This window comes from Amphiprion ocellaris, chromosome 15, assembly GCF_022539595.1.
Source record: "Amphiprion ocellaris isolate individual 3 ecotype Okinawa chromosome 15, ASM2253959v1, whole genome shotgun sequence".
Taxonomy (NCBI): domain Eukaryota; kingdom Metazoa; phylum Chordata; class Actinopteri; family Pomacentridae; genus Amphiprion; species Amphiprion ocellaris.
Genome location: NC_072780.1, coordinates 19,544,044 through 19,571,608, shown reverse-complemented (window position 1 = coordinate 19,571,608; position 27,565 = coordinate 19,544,044). Strand labels below are relative to the sequence as shown.

The following is a 27,565-nucleotide window of genomic DNA, read 5'->3' as shown; positions in this document are numbered from 1 at the left end:
CAGCGGTGCAGTACTAAAGAAACAAGATGAAATCGAGGCATTAATGGCATAACTTCACTCTGAAAGGAATAATGAAAAAAGGAAATAGTACAGAAAATGCAGAAACAACAGTTTGAAATCTATCAGTTATAACATGTTGATGGTAGAGTTGAGGCTTGTGTGTGTATAATTTAATGTTTTCTTTATACCAGTATTTAAGCACACGAAGAAACAGATCAATCTGACTTTTTGAGCAGAAATATGCTCAGACATTTAAGCCCAAAATTGTTTCCACTGTCATTTCGTATGCTGCAGTACTTTTGCATGCAGTGTGGAGGCTGTTTACTGTTCAGCACCGGTACACTCTCTGTGGCAGAACTGCAGTCGCCGAGCTGCAGCCCAGCTGTGAGCCTTGAGAGGTCGTTGAAGTCACCTGCTGGGGTTGTGCTCTGTTCTGTCTTATTCCTACTCTCCCTCTCTCCACAGGCCTCCTCCTGATAATGCTGTCACCATTTGCAGCATCAAGCAGCCCCAGCCAGGATGACGGATGTGCGGGAGCGTGACTGTTGTCAAAGACTTGGTGGATGTGTGACAGAGGCAGCGTAATCCCTCCGGGGATGTACTTTATATGGAAGGAGTTGTAGCTCTGTGTTAGCACTGTCGCCTCACAGTCAGATGAATGTGACTTTGATTTTTTTTTTGTTTTTTTCCTCTTGTTTTTGTTTGTGTTTCCAGGGCCCGTCCAAAGTAAACTGGATTAGAGACTCTAAACTGTGCGCTGAAATTAACATAACTGATTCTCCACGTGTATCCGACCTGTGAAGGACTCATCATCTCTCCCAGGTGCTTCCATGCCCTCTGCTATGCACTGGGTGGCCCTCGGCTGCAGCCAAAGTCACTAAATCAATATGCTGTAGCTGCTGCAGTTGCTGTTTTCACACCCTAATACATACCTTCAACGCCAGTTTTTTTTTTTTTTCCCCACAGGATTGATTAAATGTAATGTTATGTACCAAGGGACCTGAAGTGATTAGACCTTGATAAGAAAGCTGCTTTGCTGAGATATCAGCTTTGACACTGACAGCAGTGATGTGCGCATACAAGGGAGAAAAAAGAAAACAGCATATGTATAATGTAATGCAATATATATTATATATATGCAATGAGCAGTATGATTGTAAATGTTATAATCTTAGAGTTTTAACTGACATGGAAAGGTGCTCATTTATATTTCACATCTGTAGGTTATGTTGGTGTTAGCCTATATCTTAAAGTACAAATATTTCTGTTCTGATAGAATTGTCTCTTAAAATGCAGTGTGATTTGTTTATCAAATATTTGTAAGCATTAGAGACTAGAAACTGGTGATCACAAAATATAAAGGAAGGCTATAGTAGCAAAACACATGAGAGTACTAGGCAGTCATAGTTGTGGTTTCTATGAAATATGCAGTTTCTTTTCTAAATTGGCCATAGGCTTGAGTATGAGGGTCAACAGTTGTTTAGCATCTCTCATCTCTTTGTATTAGCCTTTTAGCAGCCATTTCTTAGTCCATCACTTTCATCCAAAGCCAGCAAGGCTTTAAATTCCCTTATTTTTCTTTCTTTATTTCTTTGGCTTACAACCGGGACCCGAGTACTAAATTCATGCCACTTCATGTGAATACATGTACTGGTATGACAATAAAGAATACTGAATCCTTAGCTCTTCGTAACTCTTCATCTCTTCTATTTTCTGCCAAAAAGACTGAGGCTATGTCATTTAATGTTAACACAGACAAACAACCAATCACTGGAAAAGGAGAAATGATTTCATGGGTTGAAGACTTCAAGTGGATAGTGGCTAAGCTCTTCAAAGAAAGGCATCAAGGTCAGCAGAGAATTAGCATGGAAAGTATGCCACAAATAAATTAAAAAAGCATCTGGAAAGCAAACATCGATGGAGATATCAAAATCCATCTCCTCGTTGCAACAGTAGAATCAGTTCTATTGTATGGATGCAATATGTGGACATTTACAGATGCTCAGGAAAAACCACTCAATGGCACACACACAAGATTGTTACGTATGGCCCTGAACATCTCCTGGAGAGAGCACATGACAAACAACGAGCTACATAGAAGACTGCCTTAAGTACTAACAAAAATTCATGAGAGGCGTCTAAAGCTGGCTGGTCACCTTGTCAGACATCAGGATGAGAAAGGCTTCCAAACTGATCTTATGGGAGCCTACCAGTGGAAAAATTAATAGAGGAAGACGGCCTATAAATTACATGGACTGCCTGAGTAAAGACAGTGCTGCACTGATGACAAATGAGATCAAGTCGTTAATGGCAGACCTCATATTCTTGTATGATTGTTAATTCTGCTCAGACTAATGTCCATCCAAAGTGAAAAGTGAAAAGTTTCTAACTCTGTACAGGATGAAGCAGGTATAGCTAACGAACTGAGGACTGATGTTAGTTTGTTGTTTCTTCAATTTAAAGTGATATAGTGGGGCGCCCAGATAGCTCAGGTGGTGTTCATGGGTTGGAATCCAGCCCATGGCTACTGCATGTCATTCCCCCACTCTTCTACCCATGACTCCTGTCTCTCTCCCCACTTTCCTTTACAATAAAAGCAAAAAGGCAAAAAAAAAAACTTCAAAAAAAATAACAAAATAAAATAGAAAACAATATAGTGTCCCTTTCCTGTCTGAGGAAGCCCATAACTGCTAAGAAACAACATTAATAGCCATGGGGGCAAATGCCCTGAGAAGCCCTGAGGTTTAAAAATGTCTTTATTTCTTGTGTACCGACACTGTTCCTGTCAATAAAATCACAGAGATACATAAACATGAATATATAAATGGTTATGAGATGCTATGTGAAATTTGGGTGACTTTTGATGTTCCTCTCAGGAGGTTAATTTAACCCCTGAAAACTCATCGCTTTTTGCCAGAGTTACATATTTAGTTACAGATTTTTCCATGAAAATAATCCCTTTGCTAAGCGATCTTACAACTTAGATGTGACTGGGCATCATTGCTTCCTCTAGAATTTGCAGAACTATGAAGTCCCTGCCTCTTTGTCCACCCACTGCTCCACACTTGCTGCAGCTTGAGCACACCAGCTCACCTATGAGTCTGTTCAGACACTGAGCTACTACTCTGTACTGCCCCATGGCAAGTTGCAATGTTGTTATTCAGCCACACATGTCTGAACCTGAACCTGATTCTGAAGAAGAAACTCCACCCTGCAAATTGACAGATGGGGTCCTTTGGTTTTTACAATGTATCAAACCCTAGAACTCTACCTCTGTGTCTCTGACACCCTGCAGGTTCAAGGTAAAAATTGTCAGCCCTGGTGAGACATGTTAAAAAGGTAAAAAAATAAAAAGTAAAAAAATAATAAAAAATCAGCAGAAGGTGTCTTTGAAGTCAAAGTCAGGACTCAAGTCAAGTCATAATTATTGACTTTGTAACTCATAAGCTTATGTTAGTATATTATGATTTTGACTTACTAAAATTAAAACTTATTCTGTCACAATTCTGTCATTATTTTCCTTTCATCCTATCATCTAATTTCTGCACATTTCTAAAAAGAGATACATATGCCTGAGTGTGTGAGACGCTTTCTTACTTAAAAACCAGTGATTTGCCTCTAACTACAATCCTTGCTGTGCATTACTTTTTTCAAATGTCACATATTCTTTTGAAGATTTAATACATGCTTAGCTCAAAGCAGTTTCCACTCTGGCGGATTAGGAAATTTAAAAAAATGTTATAATTTGAAACTAAATGGCTATAATTTTGAAGTGTCATGTCATGATTTTGACTTTGTTGTTTTATTTTTGTCATTGTTACCGCCAGCACCTCCTACCCTGTGTGTGTGTTTTAACTATATGTTGTGGCTATGCAAATAGGGCTGTGTGATCCCCACTCCCTGGTTGGACCACGACGGCAGAGGCGTGGCTGCAACCAGGAGTCCTGCGATTGGTGCGGCGCTCACCAGGCTGACCAACCGAAAACAGTTCAACTGAACAGGCAGCTGACTTCTAGCGTGTCATTCTGTGTGATCTGTGTGGTTGAGGCAAGATAGACTGTGTAGTTGGAACTGGGCCAGGATTAGTGTTAAAAACTGATACAGCAACATTTCATTTCTTACAGGTAGTTTTCGTTTGTCTAGTTTTCACCAGGGTTAGGGGTGCTGATTCCCATGTAGTTTTTGTTTTGTGCCAGTTCCCAGGTAGTGAGCCTTTTTGTTTAATTTTTTCTTTTGTCCACAGTGATTGTATTGTAGTGTAGTGTTAAGTTCTCCTTATGAGAGCTCTTCTTGTGTCTTGCTGTTTTCTTTAATTTGAGCAGCACCCACCAGCCCTCTTCCTTAGTTTTGCCTCATTTGTATAATATCTTGCACATTTTTGTTCAAACTATTCTATAATAAATAATTTGACTTTTACCAACTACAACTGTTTATGCTACAACCCCCCCCCCCACCCCCACCCCCACCCCCCCACCCCCCCCCCAAGCTGGGGTTGTATCACATCAACAAAAGTTCTTCTGTGTTTTCCTTTTTTTAAAATTTCTTTTTAGTATTGCTGGTCCTCCATAAATGTACCACACAGCCAATTCACAACATGCTGACCCCGTGTGTTTGACACCAAGTTGACTAACACTATGAAATTAAATGCATGTTCACAAAGAGAAACCCATCAAAACCACCCACTTCTCACAGTTTGGCATAATGTGGTTCTCACAGGTGTTGGGGTGTTATCACATCCTGCATATTAAAACCTGCTGAAATGCCCCTAAGCTTTAGCCACAGCGATTCTGTGCTGGAAAATAATCTGCTTACAGCTTCTGGTGCTCTACGTCTGCTGTGTGTGCTGGTCACCGCCTATCAGTAAAACACACAAAACTCTCAAAGCAGAATTGCTCTTTATGATACTAATATGAGAGAGCATCTTAGTCTGTGCAGTAGGAGACACCGTAAACTGCAATCCAGTTCTCCCAGTTAACATTGTGGCTTGAAAATCCCCATGTTAATGGGCATGAATCACAGTCATTAAATGCTTCAGTCGAGTGTGTGGCACGATCCCTCACACGTAATTCTTTTTTTTTCTGAAGGGCACAGACAATTGAAATGTCAAGCATACACTTTCAAAGAGAACACAGCAAGGGATTATTTCCTGGGTCTGTGTATGATGAATGTATTTTCCTTCACTGGCCGGAGCACCGGCTGGTGCATTGATGCCGAGGACTCAGTCTGTGAGGTGTGCAGGCTTAATGCATGACCTTGTGGAAGGAGCTGCAGAAGGAAGGGAGGGCTTCAGCCGTCCAATTACAATATGTATATGATCCTCACAGTAATGCACCCTGCTGCAGTGTTCCTTATAGGCTACATCTGCTAGTCCCTGGTGAAACAGCGGATTGCAGCCAGTGGATTAGATGTACAGTGTTTGAAAGCATTTACTCAGGTTGACGTGTGCATTTTTAAAGAGGCTACAGTTGATATTTTTCACAATAACAATGTGACAGAAAGAGTTATCTCATTAATTTGCAGCTCCCCTCAGCCTCACGAAGCATGATATTAATTTTCAGCTCATTGTTTAGCTGTCTGATACGCAGCTTCACTGTTTTGGTTCTGACCTCATGGTCCTTTTCGACTGTTTGTAGAAAAAAAACTGTAAAAAAAAAAACTTCAAAAACCCACTGCACATAACCTGTTCAGCACCAAACAGCAGACACAGCACTTAGCTCAGGACTTGATAGAGACCAACAATAGAAGAAAAAGATGAAAGAGAGTAAATATATGTAGAATATATAAAACATAACATGTCTCCAAATGAATTAGAATGTTTTCCATTGCAGCTGGATGTGCTAATAGTATACTGCTTGCTAACCAACTCGTCACTTAAAAGGTGAGAATATATCAACACTGAGCTCTCACTTTATTCTGCTTTGCTAAAGTCCCTACAAGAGAGTTATTGCGGGATTATGGAATAGGTAGACATTTATAGAGGGGTGTATCATTTAGTTTCTCTCAGTGTGTGAAACTACAAGAGCAAGTTGACTCTTGTGTGCAGCTGAGCTGAAAAAGCAAGAGGAAACAGTAAGCTTTGCTCTATGTAATGTCAAAAAATCTGCAAGGAAAACTGATTTGTTCGGATATATTTTTTACCCTGTAGATGGAGAGATATTCCCAAGAAAGACAATCTGTGGTTTTAGGGGTAGTAACTGTATGTATTAATCAATCTTTCATGATAAACAACCGTTTTGGCAGCATCTCTAGTTCTATTTTAAGATAACATACAGTTGGTTAGCATACATATTGTTCACCAAGTAAGAGTTTTAGCTAGCATCCTGAAAAAAAAACAAGCTAATAGTTTTCAGTCTTTTATTGTATGTATGCATTAAACTAATGTCTAATGTCTTATTTAGACATGTGATTAATTACTCCTCCAAGGAACGCGGCAGTGTTATGTGACGATCGGCATACGTTTTTCTGTCTGTCATTACTCAAAAACGGTGTAACGGATTTGGATGAAATTTTCAGGGAAAGTCAGAAATGGCACAAGGACCAACTGATTAGATTTTGGCAGTAATGTGGATTACAGTCTGGATCTATGGATTTGTTAAGGATTTCTGTATCATTGCGAGATAGCGGCACAGCATCACTGTAACTATGACAACAAGTGAACACTAGGTCAGCTGCCTGCTGACGGTCACATGATGCGATCCTACTACAAATCCACCGCTGCGATGAGTGCTTTTCTTGTTGGTATTGTAAGAATACTGATAATGGCTAATTTAACTTGTGTTTCACGTGAGATCTTCTCATCTCAGTCTCATAAAGGGCACTTCACGAAATGTAAAATTACTCTAGCAGGATTTAGAGGATAAATTGCAGGCAGGATAATTCTGAAAATGACCTAAAATCCCTCAAAAATGAACTAAGTGTGTTGTGTTAACTGAAGCAAATTTGTCTGTATTTAAACATAGAGGATGTAAAATAACAAACTGTGTTTTTTGCTTAAGCCTCCTCATGACCTATGATCTACCTCCATTTCATCACCTGACATTATGTAACCCGGCTCCTCTGGAATTTAGAAACCTATAAATAGGATACTTAATTAATATTCTTATCATTTCTATTCGATTCTAATTATATTTTTTGCTATTTAAGATTTTTCAAGCTTGGAAATGGTGTTCTCTGCTGTATTTCTGTCACAGTGAAAACACACAGGTTGCCTTCAAAATCACACACACACACGTCAAACATACTAAAGCTAGATAGCTGTGAGAACCTTTCCACTGACAGCAGTAGGATCTACATGCCTAAAACTAAAATCCTGTTCTTAAAACTACCAGTAACCAAACAGAGAGGACTAAAATTCCCTCACAGTCCTTAATATCCTCACAGGAACAGTGAGCCACACTGTCAGGCACTGGTGCTCACAAGTACAGCTAATACACACACACACACACACACACACACACACACACACACACACACACACACACACACACACACACACAGACACACACACACACACAGACACACACATGGTGCTCCAGTCATGACAAGCTAAAAATATCCGTTATTACTGAGAATCAGTATTGCCAGTGAAACGGCTTTCTGCAATGCCAGAGATCCAGATTTTGATGCTTGGTTAGGTCCAGAAACGCTCTGTCACAATGCACGAACACAAAAGAGGACAAGATGTGGGGATTTTTTTATGATCCTAACTATCTGCAAGTAATTGTTTTTAGGAATTAAAAGCATGTAAAGAGCACAGAGCATGAAGGAAAGTAATGTTTTCATTCCAGTTTGTATGTGTTGTTGTTGGTTATCTGGATTATATTTGATTAAGAAGAAACCACTGATAGGAAGACTTAAGCACTGCAAGAGATAATTTTTAGAAAGCTACAAATTAATATAGTTTTCTGTGAACTTAGACATTTCAGATTGGCTCTTTTATTGCGCTGCAAAAAAACATCCTGTTCTGTCTTAAATCCCTCATTATGACAAGAGTAAATGCCTCCACTGGAATTCCAATACAGTTTTATTTGTGCACTTATCATCAAGAAATAGATATAGCTTTCAAGAAACTGAAGTTGTCTTGTTTCAAATGTGAGTTTGAAAAATATTAGAGCTGCAACATTTTTTGCAGGAGGAGTGAGTCAGTGTTCAACCCAAAGACAGCCAAATGTCCTAAATCTTTGGAGACAAGGCAGAGTTATAAAATTCCCAGACACCACTCTCATTCTCTGATACAGACCCCAGAAAGCTGGCACAATGGCAGCATCACTTATTGTGCATAGGTTTTGTTATTCTTTGGCTTGAATCCACAGCTACAATGAGAGATTCAAGTGCATTCTGACGTAAATCCACCACACCCCAATAGGCAAATGCAGAATACATGGCTGCTTTGTTTACCTCTGTGGATTGTTCTGTTCTAAGGAAAACCTTAGTCACGTCTCTAATTGACGCTGCTGGCAGATGTCAAAAATACAGCCAAGACATGCAGAAATGAAAACACATCTAGAGAACACTGTACAAAATGTTCATATTCCCACATTCACGATACTGTGGAATTATCTTCATTTATTCCAGGAAAGGTCAAGGCTAAGAGTCCTCACTACACCACCATACACTTTAACACAAACTCCTGTGAAAGGTTAGTTTTTTTTACACAGACTTCAAAAGCAGCCACGTCCAACACAATGTGTGTAATACAGATACAAAACGTGTGGTCATGAGGTCACTCCCTCTGTCAAGTGAGATTTTCACACACTCAGTTACCCCTAACCTCCTGGATCACTGTAGGTGAGACTCAAACATCAAAAGTGAAGCTAAAGTCATAATTTGATCATTGACTTAAAAAAACAGTCTAGAAATTTTAGGATTTTATCTGGTCAGATGTAAAAATGTCAAAAACCGATGTTAAGTCACTGTAGTTCATGTGCAACAGTTTGTCTTCATTACACGTACTTTAGTAAATACATGGACGGATCACTAAACAGGCCCACTGGGCACAGACTCTGAGTCCAGTGGGGTCAGTGGGTTCCTTAGTTGGAACTTCTGTCTCAAGTGACTGGACATTTCTTGGTGGAAAGTCAAACAACTGCAATAATTATGCATAACAGAGAGACAAACATCTCGATCAAGACACACAAAGATACCACCAAGAAATGCAATAAGAAACTGCCAAGATGCAAAAATCATAGGGATATAAAAAAAAAGTTAGAAAGCAATAAAAATTACTACAGAGAAACACAGCATGACTGCAAAGAGATGTAAAGAACATCACTGACATCCACAATAACCAACAAAGAGATGCAACATGACAACAAAGAGACACAAAAAAATCACAGAGGTACAATACAACCATATGCAGTACAACGATAGAAATATAGCATAATTGCACAGAGATGCTGAAAGACAGACACAAAAACTCAACACCAAGAAACACCAAATAATCACACGAAATTGATAACTGCAAAGAAATGCAAAATATCACAGGGACAAAAAACAATCAGAGAATGCATGAAATTACAACAAAGAGATGCCAAGACAACCACAGACCCACGAAATTATCTAAAAGGAAAAAAACACACACACAATGAGGGGAAAAGTAACCACAAAGGGGGACGGTATGACTGTAATGATGTCAAATGACTATAAAGTGAAGTCAAACAACTACAGAGAGACAAAAAATGACCGAAAAATGACCACATGCGAAACCAAAACCACCAACCATGAGCTTACACAACATAAGCACAAAGAGACACACAGTGATCTGCAGACTGACTCCAAAGCAATGCCATACAACTACATAGTGAAAGAAAATGACCACAACATTCTGCAGAATGACCAGAAAGAGCCACAAACCAACTGTAATGCACATAAAAAAAAATCACAAAGGCTACTTTGTTGTGCAGCAGCTCTGTGTTTCTTTGTTCTGGCAGTCTTCTGCTAGGTGTGGGAGCATTTTACATGTCTGTGTCCAGGGGCCCATTGTCACATAATCCTTCTATGATTAAATATACTTTAAGTTGCTGCCAGTAAAACCTAAAATCCTCAGCCTCCACACATGATTCAAAACTGTAAATATATCAGCCCTCATATTCATCCAGCAAAAGTGCAAAAACAGATTACTAAAAACCAACATAGCAAATTAGGAGCTTATCCACACATGAGCAAGGAGGAGGATAGTGTTGTCAGATTGGCCAAGTGTATGTGAGGTCTAAAAATATTGTAGGTGTGAGTGTGTATAGACATGTAAAGATCCTCTTACCTGTGTTTTCTTGTGTTGTTGCTATCAGCCTGTGGGGCACTCGAGGCGAGACCTTCAACCCTGCTCGTATCTGATAGAACCTGAGTTGGTGGAAACAAATAACAAGTCACACTTCAACCTGCACATACTCTAAATAACTACAAGGTATCAACAAAAAACGAAAGGGAAAAGTAAAATGTGTGTGTCGCTGTCCATCATCCTGCTGTGCTTGATTCCACGGCAAAAGAAAATGAGAGCTTTTGCAATGTGGTCACTGATGACCACAAGTGACACGAGATTTTCTTGTGTGTTTTTTTATATTTCACACTAATGTGAATGTTATGTTTAAAATGATTAGTTCTTAAGTGCATTCTTCAAGTAGACTTCACCATTACCAAATGAGTGATGTGTTAGCTTAAATTCAGCAAAATGCAACATCGCATCAATATGGGAAGCAATATTCCTCAGTATATTTCAAAAGTCACTTGTTTCTACCACTTTTATAGTGGTGTATACTGTGTCAGTACAGAAACAGACAGGACTATGCAAACAACTGTTTCATGACTTGAAATTTTTGTGGCTACTCTAATAGCTCTAACCATATACAAAATGTGATATAGATCTACAGTACCACTCAAAAGTTTGGGGTCACCCAGACACCTTCATGTTTTCCAAGACACTTTTATTCATGTGCTAATGCAATTGCACAAGAGTTTTCTAATCATCAATTAGCTTTTCAACACCATTAACTAACACAATGTAGCATTAGAACACAGGAGTGATGGTTGTTGGAAATGTTGCTCTGTACCCCTATGTAGATATTCCATTACAAATCAGCTGTTTCCAAATAGTCATTTACCACATTAACAATGTCTAGACTGTATTTCTGATTGACTTAATGTTATCTTCATTGAAAAAAACTGCTTTTCTTTTTAAAAAAAAGAGGACATTTCTAAGTGACCCCAAACTTTTGAACAGTAGTGTACTTACACCAAATATGTGGTTGGTGTGTTGTGTGTAGTATATAAATGTGAAAACAATTAACAATTAACCTCAAATACAACTATAATATTAATATTATAAGCCACTATATTTGGGGTTCCGGTTTTATGGTAGGCTTTTTCATTTATATCAAATCCATACATTTCTGTCGTTCAATTCAGACTAGTTAATTCTTCTCAGTTTAAGAATTCTGCATTGTGAATTTTAGATACCCTCCATTAAATCTGTAATAGTCAGAATGACATTGTAGATATCTCAAACTGGAATTCACCTCATCAAATTACAGTTACAGTTATCTTAAATTAGAGTTTGGAATCAGCGAAATGACAATGCAAACATTTGTAGTTGTGTCACAAGCTACGGCAAGTAGTTTGCTTCTCCAATGAGTGAATGATGCAATAGATATATTGTATTAAAAATTGTGACTAGTCACAGTGTAATCATGATGAGTCAAAATGATGCTGCTGGTATCTGTGGTTTTAATTCCAGATAGTGAAATTCAAGTAAATGTTGAAACCAGTTGCCATTAAACTGACAGTTTTCATATTACAGATATCCCTAACGTGTTCCTGACTGGTCACTACAATTTATGGTATCAGCAATGACATTATGATTAGTCAAAATTTCCATTAAGGTCAATTCTAATGATAACTTAAATGTTTGACTAGCCATAATTCCTGTTTCAGACATCCACAATTGACTTGAGATCACACGTATAATTAAACTGTGGATATTTGAATTAGTTTTTTTTTTAATACAACTCAGAGGACAATTCTTAGTAGCCAAAATGTACCTACAGAAATCTTTGATGGGAATTTTGCTGAGTCACTATTCAATTACAGTTATCTGTAAAGTTAATCCTGTGGACCGTTGACATGACATTAAAAAAAAAGCCTCCCATGGTGGTATTACTTTTTTCCATCCTTTGTCTGACCTAACTTCAAGCTGACTAATGGTGGTAATAATGTCCAAATGGAATATGGGACGGTCTGTATTAGCAGTGGCAAGACAGACAAACGGGCCTTTCATGACTTGGACGAAAAGTTAACAATCATGTTAAACAAAATCAGCCATGAATGGTACAAATGTCGCTAAATTATTAAAGAATAACGGGCAAATGGTTATTAATAATGTAAAAGACATAATAATGTGTCTCTACTCAGAGACTGTAAAGTATACTGGAGTGGTATCAGATGAGTGGGTGCTAGAATATTGGCAAAGATTTGAATTAAGATGATGATTTCATTGGTTTTAAATAGAAGACAGATTATTTGGATGATATTCCAGATTATAGGTCACTTTCACAGCTCAAGTCAGCCAGGCTTTCTGTAAGAGCACATCTCGGCCCTCCGGGGAGACATTGGCAGTCTGACAGACCAAAGCGTGGCTGTGAACACAATCGACACATCAATGTGTTAGTGCCGGCGCTAGTAAAAATGGAGGCTTGACAGAGAAGAGCACAGAATAAAAAAGTGATGTTTATGGAATGGAAAAAGTCAACTCAGTGGACACTAACTGGTAGAGAGAGAGAGTTGACAGAGATTTATAGATGTGTGTGCCCAGTATTCAGATTTTAATCAGCATCATTATTTTTTACTGTAACCATTTGGTACAACAGGCCATAAGGCACGCATCTGAATAGCATATAGGACAGTGGAATCAATTTGCATTTTGTTTGCACATTTACGCAGGACTGAATGAGAAAATGCAGCTGGGTTCCTAATTTGAGTATTTGTAGCAATCTTGGACTGTGCCTCCTTCAGTGAAAACTAAACATTCTGTGCTTATTGCCTTCTTTACAGCTCAAATGCTGATTAAATCTGTATTTTTAAAGCAATCATGGTACAGCCAGGCCCTTAAGTGTACAGCTGTGTGGCCCATTGGCCCACTACGGGAATTACTATTGATTTCAGCAATTACATTTCAGAGTGGCGAGATGCATAGATCTTGGAAACTAGAGCATTCTTATTCCACAGTGCTTCATCAGTACACTGGGATCCAATTCAGTTTAGTGGTCACATCAGATCTCTGCTGCTATCTGAAGCAACATGGCAAATGGTAAAAACAAACATATTAGTGCACTCAGCTGAAGGGATTACCAAGATAAAGCTTTAGTCCATCCCATTTGGAGAGGGAAAATCATTTTGATAAAGCTGGCGTTTCAGCCAGCCAGATGAGAGGTTTTAATCTTCCTGCAGACGCGTCACCACAGGATGAACAGGACCTTTTATATGTTCTAGAATATCACAGAAAATCCTAATATAAAATGTTGTCATTAGCTCTTTCATTAACAGGTCTTACTGATCTCCTTATCAGTATAGACAATAAACCAGTTTTTATTTCAATGTTTTGTTTCTTGTGTTTTAATTTACAGTATATGTTTGTATGTTGCCTCACAAGTGCAAATCTCAATTTTTTTGCCTTTTTGTGCTTATCATTTCAACCTTCAAAAAGAATTGCCATATGGAAGCTATAAAAAGAAGGTATACTTTCAACGTTGTTGTGAGGGGGAGTTTTTCTTTAGCTTTCTATGCATTTTAACCAGCATATATGTTTTTGGTTTAAATAAAATAAATGCCTCTGTTTTGCAAGGTGTCTGTTGGCATGTTTTTGATGTTTATATTAAAATCAATACATTGAATTCATTTGCATCATATTTAAATATGATTTAACAAACAGCAAGAACTCCACCATAGAGTCAAAAGCAGAGCTAGCCGCTACAAGCTAATTATAGCAGCTTCACTGTAACTGCTATTTTTCTCCATCATGGCTTGATTTACCTACTAGAATGTGTAAGCCATCAAACTGCAATAGAAAAATCTCAGTTCATCAACAGTGATAGTTCTCAATTAGAGATAATACCTAGGGAAAATCTGTGGGGATATTTAGCTTTAGCTCTGTGTGTGTTTAGTTATCTATTATATATATATATATATATATATATATATATATATATATATATATATATAGAGAGAGAGAGAGAGAGAGAGAGAGAGAGAGAGAGAGAGAGAGAGAGAGAGAGAGAGAGAGATAGACAGATAGATAGATATATATAGATATATATGCACACGCACACACACACACACACACACACACACACTGGTTTCCAGTCCAAAAATATGCTGAGATTAATTGATTATTCTGATTGCCCGCAGGTGTGAGTGTGACTTTTTGTCCTGTCTGATGTTACTGTATTGCTTTTGAGTTCCTTTTTTTTTACTGTGAAGCACTTTGGTCACCCTTGGGCTATTATTATTATAAAATTTGATTGATTGATTGATTGATTGATTGATTGATTGATTGATTGATTGATTGATTGATTGATTGATTGATTGATTGATTGATTGATTGATTGATTAATTGATTGATATGCTTTTGTTTTTCTAGGTGTTTATATAATTTAAAAAAAATTTTAAAGTAAATTCTAATTGTTCCACGCAGCTTCCCCAAATCGTAGGAACTCAACTGTGGAGTCAAAAGCAGAGTTAGCAGCTACACTGTGCAAGCTAGTTTTCTCTTAGCAGCTTTAGTTTAACTGTTACAGTTGGCTTTAGCTACTGGAGACAGCAAGCTAAAATACCAACATTTCAGTTCATCAACAGTGGTAGTTTTTAAATAAATATAACAACACAGCAACAATTTGTGAGAAAAGCTTTTTTTTTCATTTGTTTGTTTTTTGGCTTTAGCTAATTCTAGCTGTATTTATATCATGAGTTTCCAGCATCCAGCTAGCCGTCCCTCTGACACACAAATGGTCAAAATCATACTTGTACACTTTATCTGGTAAAATCAAGGTTAAAAATGTTCTGGTCCATTCTCAACTAAGTACATAGTTACTGCATTTTGATGTAAATTAACGACGAGTCCAGTCAACCTAACGTGCTGCCATTTTACTGAACCACATGATGTTGTACACACATGCCAACACTCAGCTCAGACGAAAGAGTCAACACATTCTTTTTCTCCTGTTGGATGAAACAAATCATATTTACAGTGTAATCGTTGTTCAGCAGCATTGAAGGAGGTGGAAAGGTAGTTGACTTTTACAAATACCCAATAAATTCAATTAAACTTTCATCATTCCAGGATGACTCACATATTCATTAGCTTCACCAGTTTTTTTCATACATTTTCATGTACCAGTGTTCTCAATAGTTGGAGGGAAAATGCTTTCTCTACAGTCTGTTACATTCCTCTTGACTACATTAATTGAGTGTCTTATAAATTCAGTTCAGTCTTTTTTTATTCAGGTAAGGTACATTTGGAAATAACAAACAGAAATTGCTTACCCCCTTTGAAAGAGATCCACATTGTGAAACTTGTGCAACTCTAGAGAAAACTCCAGTGTTCCCTGTACTTCAGACATGATATAGTCCCACTCATCACCTGTCAAAAAGAGAAGACGTGCTGTAAATATGACATGTCACACAAATAAGCCAAAACAATTCAGAATTTGCAGTGAAAAATAAGACAAATGATGACACTTGTTAAACCAGCTCCTGCTGTTAGTCTGCTTAGGAGGTGACTCATACATGTGACTAAGGAATTTCAAAGTGAAAGCATTAATGTGTGCAGCTGTAGGTTCTCTGTGTCTGCCTTAATAAGACATGCTGTGAGTTGATTTAAATTCAGCTTTTATTACCGTAAATGTCAGCTCAACCTGCAAATGTAGCAATTACATATTATCTTCTTTGTAATTTTAAACTAGAATTTTCATGCACAATTGTGTTTTTCATGTTTTTAATTAAAGCCTAATTGATTAAAGACATCATTTTGTATTTTAGTGGTAAGTCTAAGAGAGTCCTGATATTTTTAAATCCATTTTTGTACCGAAACAGGCAGACAACAAAGAACTCAAATTTATGTTTGACATGAAAACATGAAACGGAAGTGTTCCATATGCTATACTGACAGAAAGACAGGGTGATTAGTAATTGCACTGTGCTGTGTTTTAGCACAGCTGAGTTTAGAGTGAATCATCTGAAATCAGTTTTGGTCACAAAACACTGAATCTTTCTCAGGGAACCTCACTGTTTTACAGGTACATACATGTATACAGAAGCACAAATTTAATTTCCATTTGTCACTGACTGAGCGGTTTCATGATCCTTTGTTTTCAAAAACTAAGAATTACACCACCATTCAAAAGATTGGGGTCACTTAGAAATGTCCTTGTTTTTGAAAGAAAAGCAGTTCTTTTCAATGAAGATAACATTAATCAGAAATACAGTCCAGACATCGTTAATGTGGTAAATGACTATTCCAGCTGGAAACAGCAGATTTTTTATGGAATATCTCCATAGGGGTACAGAGGAACATTTCCAGCAACCATCACTCCTGTGTTCTAATGCTACATTGTGTTAGCTAATGGTGTTGAAAGGCTAATTGATGATTAGAAAACCCTTGTGCACTTATGTAAGCGCATGGATAAAAGTGTGAGTTTTCATTGAAAATATGAAATTGTCTGGGTGACCCCAAATTTTTGAATGGTAGTTTCTGTTTCAGCTCAAATACAGGTAAATACTAAAAGTGAATGAATGCATCATACCAACTGTCTAAATAAACCTTCCATCAGCATTTTTCATGTTCACTTGTACTGTAGTGTTTTGTATTAACAGTAACTAAAGCTTGCAGCATGAATCATCTAACTTTAATTACTTGTTTACATTATCATTGATATGGACTTTATACTATACAGTGTGTGGAGGAAGTGCCCTGAGAGCTGTTTATAGCAGAGCGTATCAAATAACCCCTCACTGAATGCTTTGAAATATAATCCTTGCATGTGTGCGGTACTGGGTTAGACTTCTTGTAAATGTTGTAAAAACTGACACAAACAGTCACCACTTGAAAGAAAGATGCACACTCTAAAGTGTCATTACAGAAAAACCCAGTCATTCCTGTAAAGCACCTTTCAGAAATGCAACTTGTGTATTATAGCCAGGCCTCAGCTTAGCTGGCTTGAAAGCATAATACTGTTCCAGTCCACTTTCTTTAACCAGTGAAGATTCATCTAAACAGGCTGATTTAACTGTGCCACTGCTTAGACACAGGGGTGTAGTCAGAAGGTCTTTGCTGCAGCCAAAACACAAAATGAACCACTAACTACAGCCACAGGTCCGCTCTTTTAATTGTTGTCTTTTTTGTTCAGCATGTATGCAGTTTCCAGTGATAGCTGGGACAGGTTTACATGTGCACAAGCATCCCAGTTATATAAGGCTTGTGGCAGTTTGGATTACATTAATAATATGGCATCTATGTGGTGCACAGATAAATGTGGTTATTCATACCCCTGTACACATAATACATTTGTGGTTACTGATTACTGCTTTGTGTTTTCACAGGTGTTTTTGACAAATCAGAAACTTAATCTGACATTGCTGTAACTGTCAGCCTTACCTTGAATTAAACTGTGGACAGTTGCTATTGAAAATGAGGCCACTTACGCTTATAGCAGCATTAGCACTAACATATGGCAACAGCTCACTGCAGATTTGGTTTATCCACATTAATGCCAGCAATGGAAGACGAGACAGTGAGGAAATATTAAACATGTCCTCCACTTTGACCAGCATCAGGCTTTCACTGTCACCACCACTGCATAGGACAGGATAGAGGTGGATTAAGATACCACAGCATGACTGGCGTGATGGGGTCATCAGAATGGAGCTCAGTGACCCCGAGTGGAGAGAAAATTTCAATATAAGTAGAACATCCTTTTACAGACTGTAAGACATAGTTGAACCGTTCATGAGACCAGAGGAAACCTATGAGCACCAGTTCTGTTACAGATGAGAGTATCTTATTCTACAAACTGGCAGGGAATATGACTAGGTTTGTGCTTCTGTTAAAGCAGCACCAGGACAAGCAGTCAGCTGCAGTCAGAAACCATGATAAGATGTATACATGCTGCACTATCCAGTTAGCATAATCAGGTTCCTCGAAATCATGATAGGATCTTGTCAGGGTTTCTGAAACCGGGGAATGATGTTTACATGTGCATCACAAAAATGTGATAGTTCAAAAACCCAACCATAACTTGGATTCCTAAGTCCATGTGAGCACAGTCATTGGTAGACAAAAGTTCACCGTTCTAATTTTTAGCCAGAAACAATCATTTTTTTCATCTGAAGCACTTTTCTGCCTGTTTTCTCCACTAACTTTATCTCTCCAGTTTACCGTCAGATAGCCTCGGGAATCGTTTGTTGTGTTTTTCTCGATTAGATAATTTTGCAGCATTTTCACCTTACTATGTGAAGTTCCCTAAGATGTCTATTGTTGTTATTTGGTGCTATACAAAAAAATGTAAGCAAACTGATTTGAAATGACAGTAGTGGGTGGTAGATTGTCAAAGCTAGCAAACTATTTAAACTCATGTTAGCTACATTGGTTTGTCATTTGCAGACTTTTTTTTCTCACCTGAGTCATTTTGAAATGAGAATTTGACAAGACAAGTCTTTCTCGTGCACTTGAAAGCTACATACAAAGTATGACATGCTGACTGCTAATACCATATGCTATAATAGCAGTTACTAGTCAGCTTAGAAGACATTAAACAGCAACGCTGTTGTATTGCAGTCTACAGTTAGTTGTGTAATAAGTACGATAAACACTAATGTAATTCAATTCAATAAACTTTAATTATGGTTATGTGATAAAGGGCATTGGTCTGTTTGTCTGTCTGTCTGTCTGTTAGCAACATTACTCAAAAACAGATTAACAGATTTGGATGAAATTTTCAGGGAAGGTCAGAAATGACACAAAGACCAGTTGATTAGATTTTGGAAGAGATGCAGCTTATAGTCTGGATCCACAATTTCTTTTAAAGGTTTCAGCTGTCAGAAATGATACAACAACTGAGTAGCCTTGGCAAAGTACTGCGCTCTCTGAGTGCTTTTCTAGTTTTGTTCTGTGATAGCTATTTAGGTTCTTAGCTTATCTGTTCATGTTTAACAACACACTTCACCTTTATGTTGGATAATGTCGCTAAAAATGCTGGAATGTTAAATCCCATAAGCAGCAGGACAAGCCATTAATGTCAGAATAAACTTAGCCAGAATCCACACAGTAAGGACATAAGTAAACAGGGTTTTCTTTGACATCACCCAGAAGTACTTAGTTACTGATGTGCTCCTGGGTTGGATTACTATTGTCGGTCATAAACTAGATAGCTGGACATGCTTGATTACATTAGAGCAGAAAAACATGCATTTAATTCATTCCTAAAACTTTCACACTTATGACCAAGTATACCTTTTTACTATATACCCATGCACACTGCTGTTCAGGGAATGGTTAGTTAATTGTTTAAAATGATTAGTATTGCAACCACAACTGATTTCTTTGGTTGGAGGCAGTTCCCTGAGGTAAAGAATTAGATTCAAACAATTTTGGGTCAGAATTCATCCATCCATGCATTTTCTATACCTGCTTTATCCTGTGGGGGTTTGGATCCCAGCTGACATTGGGTGAAAGACAGGATACACCCTGGACAGGCTAAAAATGATCCCCAGTGTTTACTGTGTCTCCTGTTACTGATTGAACTTGTGGTTGATTTTTTGGGTAAAACTTAAAAAAAGATACACCACTGTTCACAAGCTTGGGGTCACTTAGGAATTTTTTGAATCAAAACCTTTTTTTTTCAATGAGGATAACATTAAATTAATCAGAAATACATTCTAGACATTTTTTATGTGGTAAATGACTATTCTGAATGGAAATAGCTGATTTTTAATGGAATATCTCCATAGGGGTACAGAGGAACATTTCCAGCAACCATCACTCCTGTGTTCTAATGCTACATTGTGTTAGCTAATGGTGTTGAAAGGATAATTGATGATTAGAAAACCCTTGTACAATTATGTTAGCACATGAACAAAAGTGTGAGTTTTCATGGAAACCATGAAATTGCCTGGGTGACCGCAAACTTCAGAACAGTAGTGCAAACACACATCTATAGATATGATTTGTCACCCCCTGTGATCCCAAGAAATCCTTCCTCACCGTCCTTTCCTACCTCTGGAACTTTATTTGAGCAAATAGAGTTAATCAAAGGTGTCTTCTCAGTTGGCAAAGAGAGACGCTCGTCTCTGACAACTTGATACAGATGATGAGATGGATTAGAAGGATCTTGCCAAGTATTGAGAAAGAAAGGCCAGGAGAACCTTAAGTAAAATACAAATTTGAGCCTGCCAAAAGCAGCGGTCCGGTGGAGAACAATAAGGCATTCATGTTAATGCACAGGATCATAATAGCAAAGCAGCTCAACCCAGAGAAACACAGAGACCTTCTCTACTGTGGTACATCACTCAGCTACTGCTAAAAAATGCCTGAAGAGACAAGAAATGACAGTGCTGTTTAGCTTCTTTGTGCTGACTCGGCATGCTGCCTATGACAGTGGACATGCTGCTGATATCATGAGCCGGTCATAAGACTGTGAGACACTGGAGTATGTTTTTCAGCTCTGATTAAAATGTAGCTGAAGCTGCTTCATTGCTTCTCTAATTCACTGTGCTGTGCTGCGAGGGAACGTCCCAGTTATCTGCTATCTGCTGGCTCAGAGATTCATAAGACGGAGCAGCTCACTTCGCCAGCTATGTGTTAGGTCGGCAGCGAGGAGGAGAATGAACATTGTGTACTTGATTAAATGGAGGCTCTCTGACTGGGGGACTTACTGTAATATGCTTTCAGTCCCACCAAAACAACCTCCAACCTAAATTACATGACAAGAGCCCACAGACACATGCACTGATCGCCAGGCTCTGCTGAAAATTCATCAATAAGTTAATCAAATCAGCGAGGCACAGACCAAAGCAGCCCCACTGACAGCTTCAAAGGCATACAGCTGTCATTCATCTATGCAGGATACATTGTGTTGCCTTTGTTGACGATGACAAGACGATCATGGACGATGATGAAAAAACACATCAGCGAACGCAGAACTGCGGTATAAGACCTTTGAAGGGCAATGTGGTGTTACACTTAAATTTATGCTGTCAGCATATCCCATTAAGAGATGAAAATTAACTGTGCGTTTCACTTAATTCTGGCTTACTAAAGATCTAGAAAGAGTCTGCAAAAACTGACTTGTTAATGAGACAGTATTTGTTGGATTTGGACTATTTATTTGATTTAATGACAGAAAAGGATAAAATAAAGAATATGATAACGTTGTTCTCTTTTTGGCTGATTCCAGTAAGCCAGCTGTTACACAGGATCCACTATTTCACCAGCAGAATTTAAAACAGCGTTTCTACCTGGATATTGGAAAAAAAGTGGAAACTACTTCACTTTTTTTGTAAATTTCCTGTAATTTTTGAATAATTTAAGGGAAATTGAATTTTGAATTCAAACGATTGTGTTTTACTTAAATCTTGAAGAATATAGAACCAAATAACAGAAATAAAATGATTTCAATCATTGCAGACATTTAATACTTTCTCAAGTTAGAATCCCTCAGATTTTCATTACCTCAAACTCCATTTTTCAGCAACAGCCTTGCCATTCTTAGTAGGGGATTTATATTACCTGCCTGAGCTTTTCTGCTATGTGAGTTGGTTTGGCTGCTCTGCAAACAGTTAATATTCTGCTGTATTTCTGGCAAAGCATTTGCTCAAGGAGAGGAGAAGAATTGTGGGACACGTAGTATTAATATTGTCAACCATCGGTTTGAGCTGAAATCTTACGGAGTATAACAATATTTTCCACTTTCATACCAGCAGTAACTGTTTTGGTTCTGGTGATATGTGCTAAAACAAAAACCCGCTTTTTGATGAGCAAAAATCATTTTGCTACAATATACTTGAGCCTTGCTGGCTTTTCCGTACCAATCCGCTGCTCTATAGCTCCCACACATATCTGCTCAACCTGTAGCCGAGCTAATGCTTCGGATTTGCTGCTTCTGCACTTTTAGCAGCTAACTCTTTCTGATTTTCTACTTGCAGTGAATCATTAAACACTAATCATTACAAAACAGCCATCTGCTGTCTGATTACTATTTAATGCAGGCCACAAACACAAACACACACACACACACTAGCATTCTTGGAGGTCTAGAGTTTGTAGCTCCACTGATTTTGCCACCTTCAGGAGAAACTAAAGCTCCTGGCTGCCCTCCAGCTGCCCTCCTCTCCTCCCTGCCACTGCTGTTGGTGTCAGCTCAGCTGGGAACACTGACTGACAGCTTCGATCTCAATTTGGGGGAGGATGAAGAGGCAACATGTTTGTATTGTCTGAATGTGGAATGAGCAGATTCTACCGTCTTCACAGGCGTAGGTGTCATTGTAACACACAGAGTCATTGTTTGCCAAAGCTGGAAGCTGCTGTATGTGTGCACGACTCAAAGGGCCGGAAATTAATCTCAGGCTTTATTCCATTCGTTTACATCCAACTCCCTCAACAGCACACAATAACGGACAAAGGGTTATCGCCGGATATACGCAAAGGTGGCAAAGAATCACTGGGGTTACGGAACCATTTCTAAGCAAGGATATTAACATCTGTCAAATCAAAGTTAACAATACTTCAGTTTCACTGTTTATACTTTTTAAAAAAATGCTATCCTGCTATAAAAAGCTATACCGAGTCAGCCCAGCAAATCACCCATCCATCCATCCATTATCTGTACACTGCTTAATCCTCATCAGGGTCGTGGGGGGTTGGAGTCTATCCCAGCTGACTTAGGGTGAAGGCACCCTGGGGACACCCTGGACAGGTCACCAGTCTATCACAGGACTACATATAGAGACAAACAATCACTCTCACATTCACACCTACTGATAATTTAGAATTATCAATTAACCTCAGCATATTTTTGGACTGTGGGAAGAAGCCAGAGTACCCGGAGAAAACCCACACATGCACAGGGAGAACATGCAAACTCCATGCAGAAAGATCCCAGGCCCATGCCGGGACTCAAACCGGGGATCTACTAGCTGCAAGGCAACATTACTAACCACCAAGCCACTATGCAGTCCCCAGCAAAACATGTGATGGCATAATCTAGCATTTGCTAAAACCCTCCATGATGCTGTGTTTGAGTCTTTGTTGTTAAATTCCAATGCCAAATCCCTGCAAAGGCAAAAAAAACAGAGAAAAAGAGAGAGAGGTGGCGTGGCCTGAGTTATGAGTCAGAGTATGACTTTGAGAGGATGTGACCGGCATCCTTGCAATCTCCAAATGAGATTCTCTTAGGATGAAAGGGATTTTCTGCAAACAGAAAAAAAAGCTAAAACCCTCTGTTTATTACCTCAGAAGTGTGATGTGACATTTGGAGAGCTGTATGCAATCATAAATAGACTCACCATTTGTATTCAAAACTCTAAATCACTGTTTGCATTCAAACCAAGGGCTGGCCGCTGTGTGTCCAACAACTGGTCAAAAACGATGAACATGAGCATTTAAACGACTTCGTTTATTTGGGTTAACTGCTTTGTAATGACTCACTGTACGGTATTGTGGTTTTCTGCTCTATAATGAAATGTTTACAACAGGCGGTCACATGAGTGCCTGAACTCCTGCTACATTACATCATGAGCAGCCTTATTAACTGCAAGATATTTAACCTTGTTTCGCTGTTTCTGTCTATTTTTATCATTTCGCAGCCGGCTGTGACAAAGACACAGCTTGGGAGCTCTGCTTTGTTCGTGTCCGACAGCATGTAGGACTATTTCAGACTACAGCATCAAACTGATAAAACAGCAGCACACGCTGTAGTGGCGAGCAAACCACTTTTAGCACAAAGAGACAGAACTGCACCAAAAACAGGCGCCACTTTACCAATCTGAAGGAGATGATCCTGTAGTTGATTTAAAGTGCTTGAATAGATTCATAGTAACTTATCAGTGTGCTTTCTGTCATATGTTGACCACAGTCAAAGACCCTCAGAGGAAACACACATGAACTAGGAATTAAAGCTCTTTCATCCATGTTTCCCTTCAGATCATCCTCTCCCAGCCCTCTAACCGAACTGTAGCAGCTTCCTCCTGCTCTATTGTGTGACAACCAGCATCCCATTCCCTTCATGCCCCGCACACATGCAGACAACAAGCATCCCGCTAAATCAGGAGGAGGGTGTCACATGTAGAATAAAACGGGCTCACCTTAGCAGTGATGCGGTGTGATATCCGCAGAGGGGTTCGGCTCCAGCCTTTAATGAGTGAAACTGCTGTTTGCGGATGGATGTGCGGTTTGCAATGTTTATATCATCGCTTCTCTGCTGCTGCTGCTGTTGCCATGGTTATTCATCCAGACCCTGTATGTTCTGCAGTCCCCCCCTCTCTCCCTCTCTCTCTTCCTCTCTCTCTATGTCTCTCTCTCCTGTCGGGGATTTCAATTTGGGAAAGTGCGGCAGCGTCTTGTCGCGGAATTCGCCTGTGTGACGCGCTTTAACACAATGCATACAGAGTGTGGACAGTTTCATAAGGGGAATATTAATAGTGAGCAGTGTGTGTGTGTGTGTGTGTGTGTGTGTGTGTGTGTGTGTGTGTGTGTGTGTGTCCTGCCGCCGCCGCCGCTGCACTATTGTGTGCGTCTGACGTCAGAGCCTGCCCCCTAAAAGTGAACCGCGCGCGCTAGGAAATCACCAAGCAAAGAAACAAAGGAGTGTTACGCAAACAAAGCTTTAATGCAGTAATAATGCACGCGCAGGTGACCAGGACACCGTGGAAGGTTTAGCAGTAGCAAAATTAAACCCACCATCCTGCAACACAGCATAAATTAGGGCTGCAACCAACCACAGACAAACAACAGTGACGACAAAAGCAATAACCTCGGTGAGTTAGTAAAAAATAATTATAATAACTTTATTTATATAGCGACCTTAAGAACAGCTTTCATAAGGTATAGAATAATTCAAAATTATGCATCCCACCAATATATACTGTACTGAATTTTATTACTAGTCAAAAGTTGCACACCTGCTCATTCCATGCTTTATATTTATTTGTATTATTTTCTACATTGTAGATTTATACTGAAGATTAACACTTTTTTGTTTCCAACATAATTCCATATGTATTCTTTTATAGTTTTGATGTATTCAGTATTAATCTACAATGTATAAATAAACAAAAACAATTGAATGAGAAGGTGTGCCCAAACACAACACACACACATACTTATATGTATATGTATCTATATGTGTGAGTACTTGTACTCTGCACAAGGAAGATAACTTTAATCTAACTGAGAACAAAAAATAAGGCCAAAAACTCCAAGGTTGGGGCACCCCTGTAGCGGGTGACCCATGAAAAGGGGCTATAGTCCCCAATGCAGCAGCCATGGTTTGAGTCTGACCCATGGCCATTTACTGCATGTCTTTCCACCACTCTTCTCCTACATTTCCCGTCAGTCTCTCCACTGTGCACTATAATAAAGGCAAAAAAGCCAAAAAAATAAAAACAAATGAAGGTTGATGGATAGGTTGACACAACACTCAAATTTAATGAGGTGGGCCATTGTTTTCTGTTTCAATACTTGACTTCAGTTGTGACTGGGTCTTCTAGTGACCACAGTATTTATAATAGAAAACATGAAAGTGAGATGACGTAGGTGTAGTACTACAAACTCGGAGATTTGGGTGGATGGATGGGCACACCAAACACTGGACTTTAATGTGGGAGGCCACTGTTCTTTTTCCATTTGAACCCGAGAGTCAACGTTTCTCTGAACTAGAGTCTATCTCAACTCCAACCACATGTTTATTGTTGTAACCATAACAACACAAGTTATCCATTTTGATGTAAATCCCAATTTTTCTATAACCCAGCCAAGTTGTTTGCATCTATCCCACAGGGGCAAGAAATGTCTGTGCTAGATTAGTGTCATGTTACCCAAACTTGCACTACAATATGGTCTGTCTGTACCTCATTGTCATTCTGCTATTGTGCAATAATCAAATCCTCAGCAAAACTTGAAATGTTCGCAGTAATAGCTCGCTGGGTTGCTGTTGTTGTCTCCAGTTGTGAAGGAGACTTATTTGGAGTTGAGTTTCTCGCAGAATGACTAATATTCACTCTCTTTTACGCTATAGTTTGGTCTCTGTCAACTTTTGAGCAAAGCATTTTTCAGTTTTGCAGCTAAATGCTCCACTGTTCTAGCCTTACTGGTTGCTAACTTTGTCTGTCTCCTGCTCTTTTTTCATTGATAACAGCTGTCTGCTTTGACTGGAAGTGATCGTGACAAGGGTAAAGCAAAACGATAAAGCAGAAGAACCAAGACAAAGGCCTGAGAGATGCACAAGCTGCTATGGAGTCGCAAACTACTGCCGAGGTGGGTGAAGACGGTATGAATTTTTCAAATAAGAGAAAAACAAATTTCTTTATTTATATCCTTGAACAACACATAGAAGTGTTTTCTGATCAGACACTCCTCTTTTTAGGATGAAGTTGACATCTGTCTGATTCCAAGGAACACAAAAGACACAATGAATCCAAAAAGTAACCACTGTTTCATGTGTTCCTGGCAGTCAGGTACTGCAATTAAAACCAAATCCATCTGTCCTGGTTAAACAACTCCTCACAGACTAATCACTTGTCAGATAAGGGGGAGGGGAGGATTATATAACAAACGAATAAAAAATGTTAATGGCACATAAGCTGCTGGCTTTGGTAACTGTGTGTTTAACTGCTGTCAGCAGTGGGACATTAGTTTCCTCTATCAAGCAGTTTGCTTCTTCTATGTCTCTGATTCACCAAGTAAGTGCTGTTCTTGTGTTCTCTAAGCTTCACCTTCTGCTTAAAAAACCCAAAGTCAATTGCTGCTTTTCTCTCATGGCATTCTGCCATAAGCTCCAAGCACTCTTGATTAAGAGGGGAGCGCTGTTGATTTTCTCTCTCTCTTTTAGGCAGTTGCCAGAGCCGAGATAACCATATAGTCCGGGAAAAAGGCTGGCACAAATATCAGAGAGGTTACACAGCAAGGACAGCAGTTCTCACACAGTCCCACTCCAGACGACAGTAAGACTGCAGATGACAACAGGGACCACTGTGGTTGAATGCTATATTTTGATTAGAATTTTTGATTAAAAATTGTTGCGACGCATTACATCTCTACAGACATCTGCCAAATCAACAGCATGGGGAGGGAGAATTATAGAATATTATCCTCATCACTGATGGGTATGAAAATGATGTGAATTGCATGCTCTAGGCTTCACATTTACTGGATGTCATCCAAATCCAGCATCTATGGGAGATTTGGAGCAGCTCTGTCCACCCCCAACAGCAAAGCTGCAGATGATGATGATCTATTATCCCACCAGAAGCATTCAGCACACCCTTAAGAACCTAGTCGTAAGGATACCTTAAATGTGCATTTTTTGGTTAA

General features: G+C 38.9%; 1 protein-coding gene across 1 annotated transcript in view; it reads right to left on the bottom strand.

Annotated features, from left to right (window-relative positions):
• Positions 1-24,627, bottom strand: part of fam135b (family with sequence similarity 135 member B) — a 55,412-nt gene extending 30,785 nt beyond the window's left edge. Inside the window, exons 1-3 of the mRNA XM_023263746.3 lie at positions 24,340-24,627; positions 15,529-15,625; positions 10,259-10,338 (exon numbers count right to left, since the gene is read on the bottom strand). Of these exons, the coding sequence (XP_023119514.2) occupies positions 10,259-10,338; positions 15,529-15,605 (157 nt within the window). The 5' untranslated portion in view covers positions 15,606-15,625; positions 24,340-24,627. The remainder of the gene's footprint in view (positions 1-10,258; positions 10,339-15,528; positions 15,626-24,339) is intronic.
• Between the last annotated feature and the right edge of the window lie 2,938 nt (positions 24,628-27,565).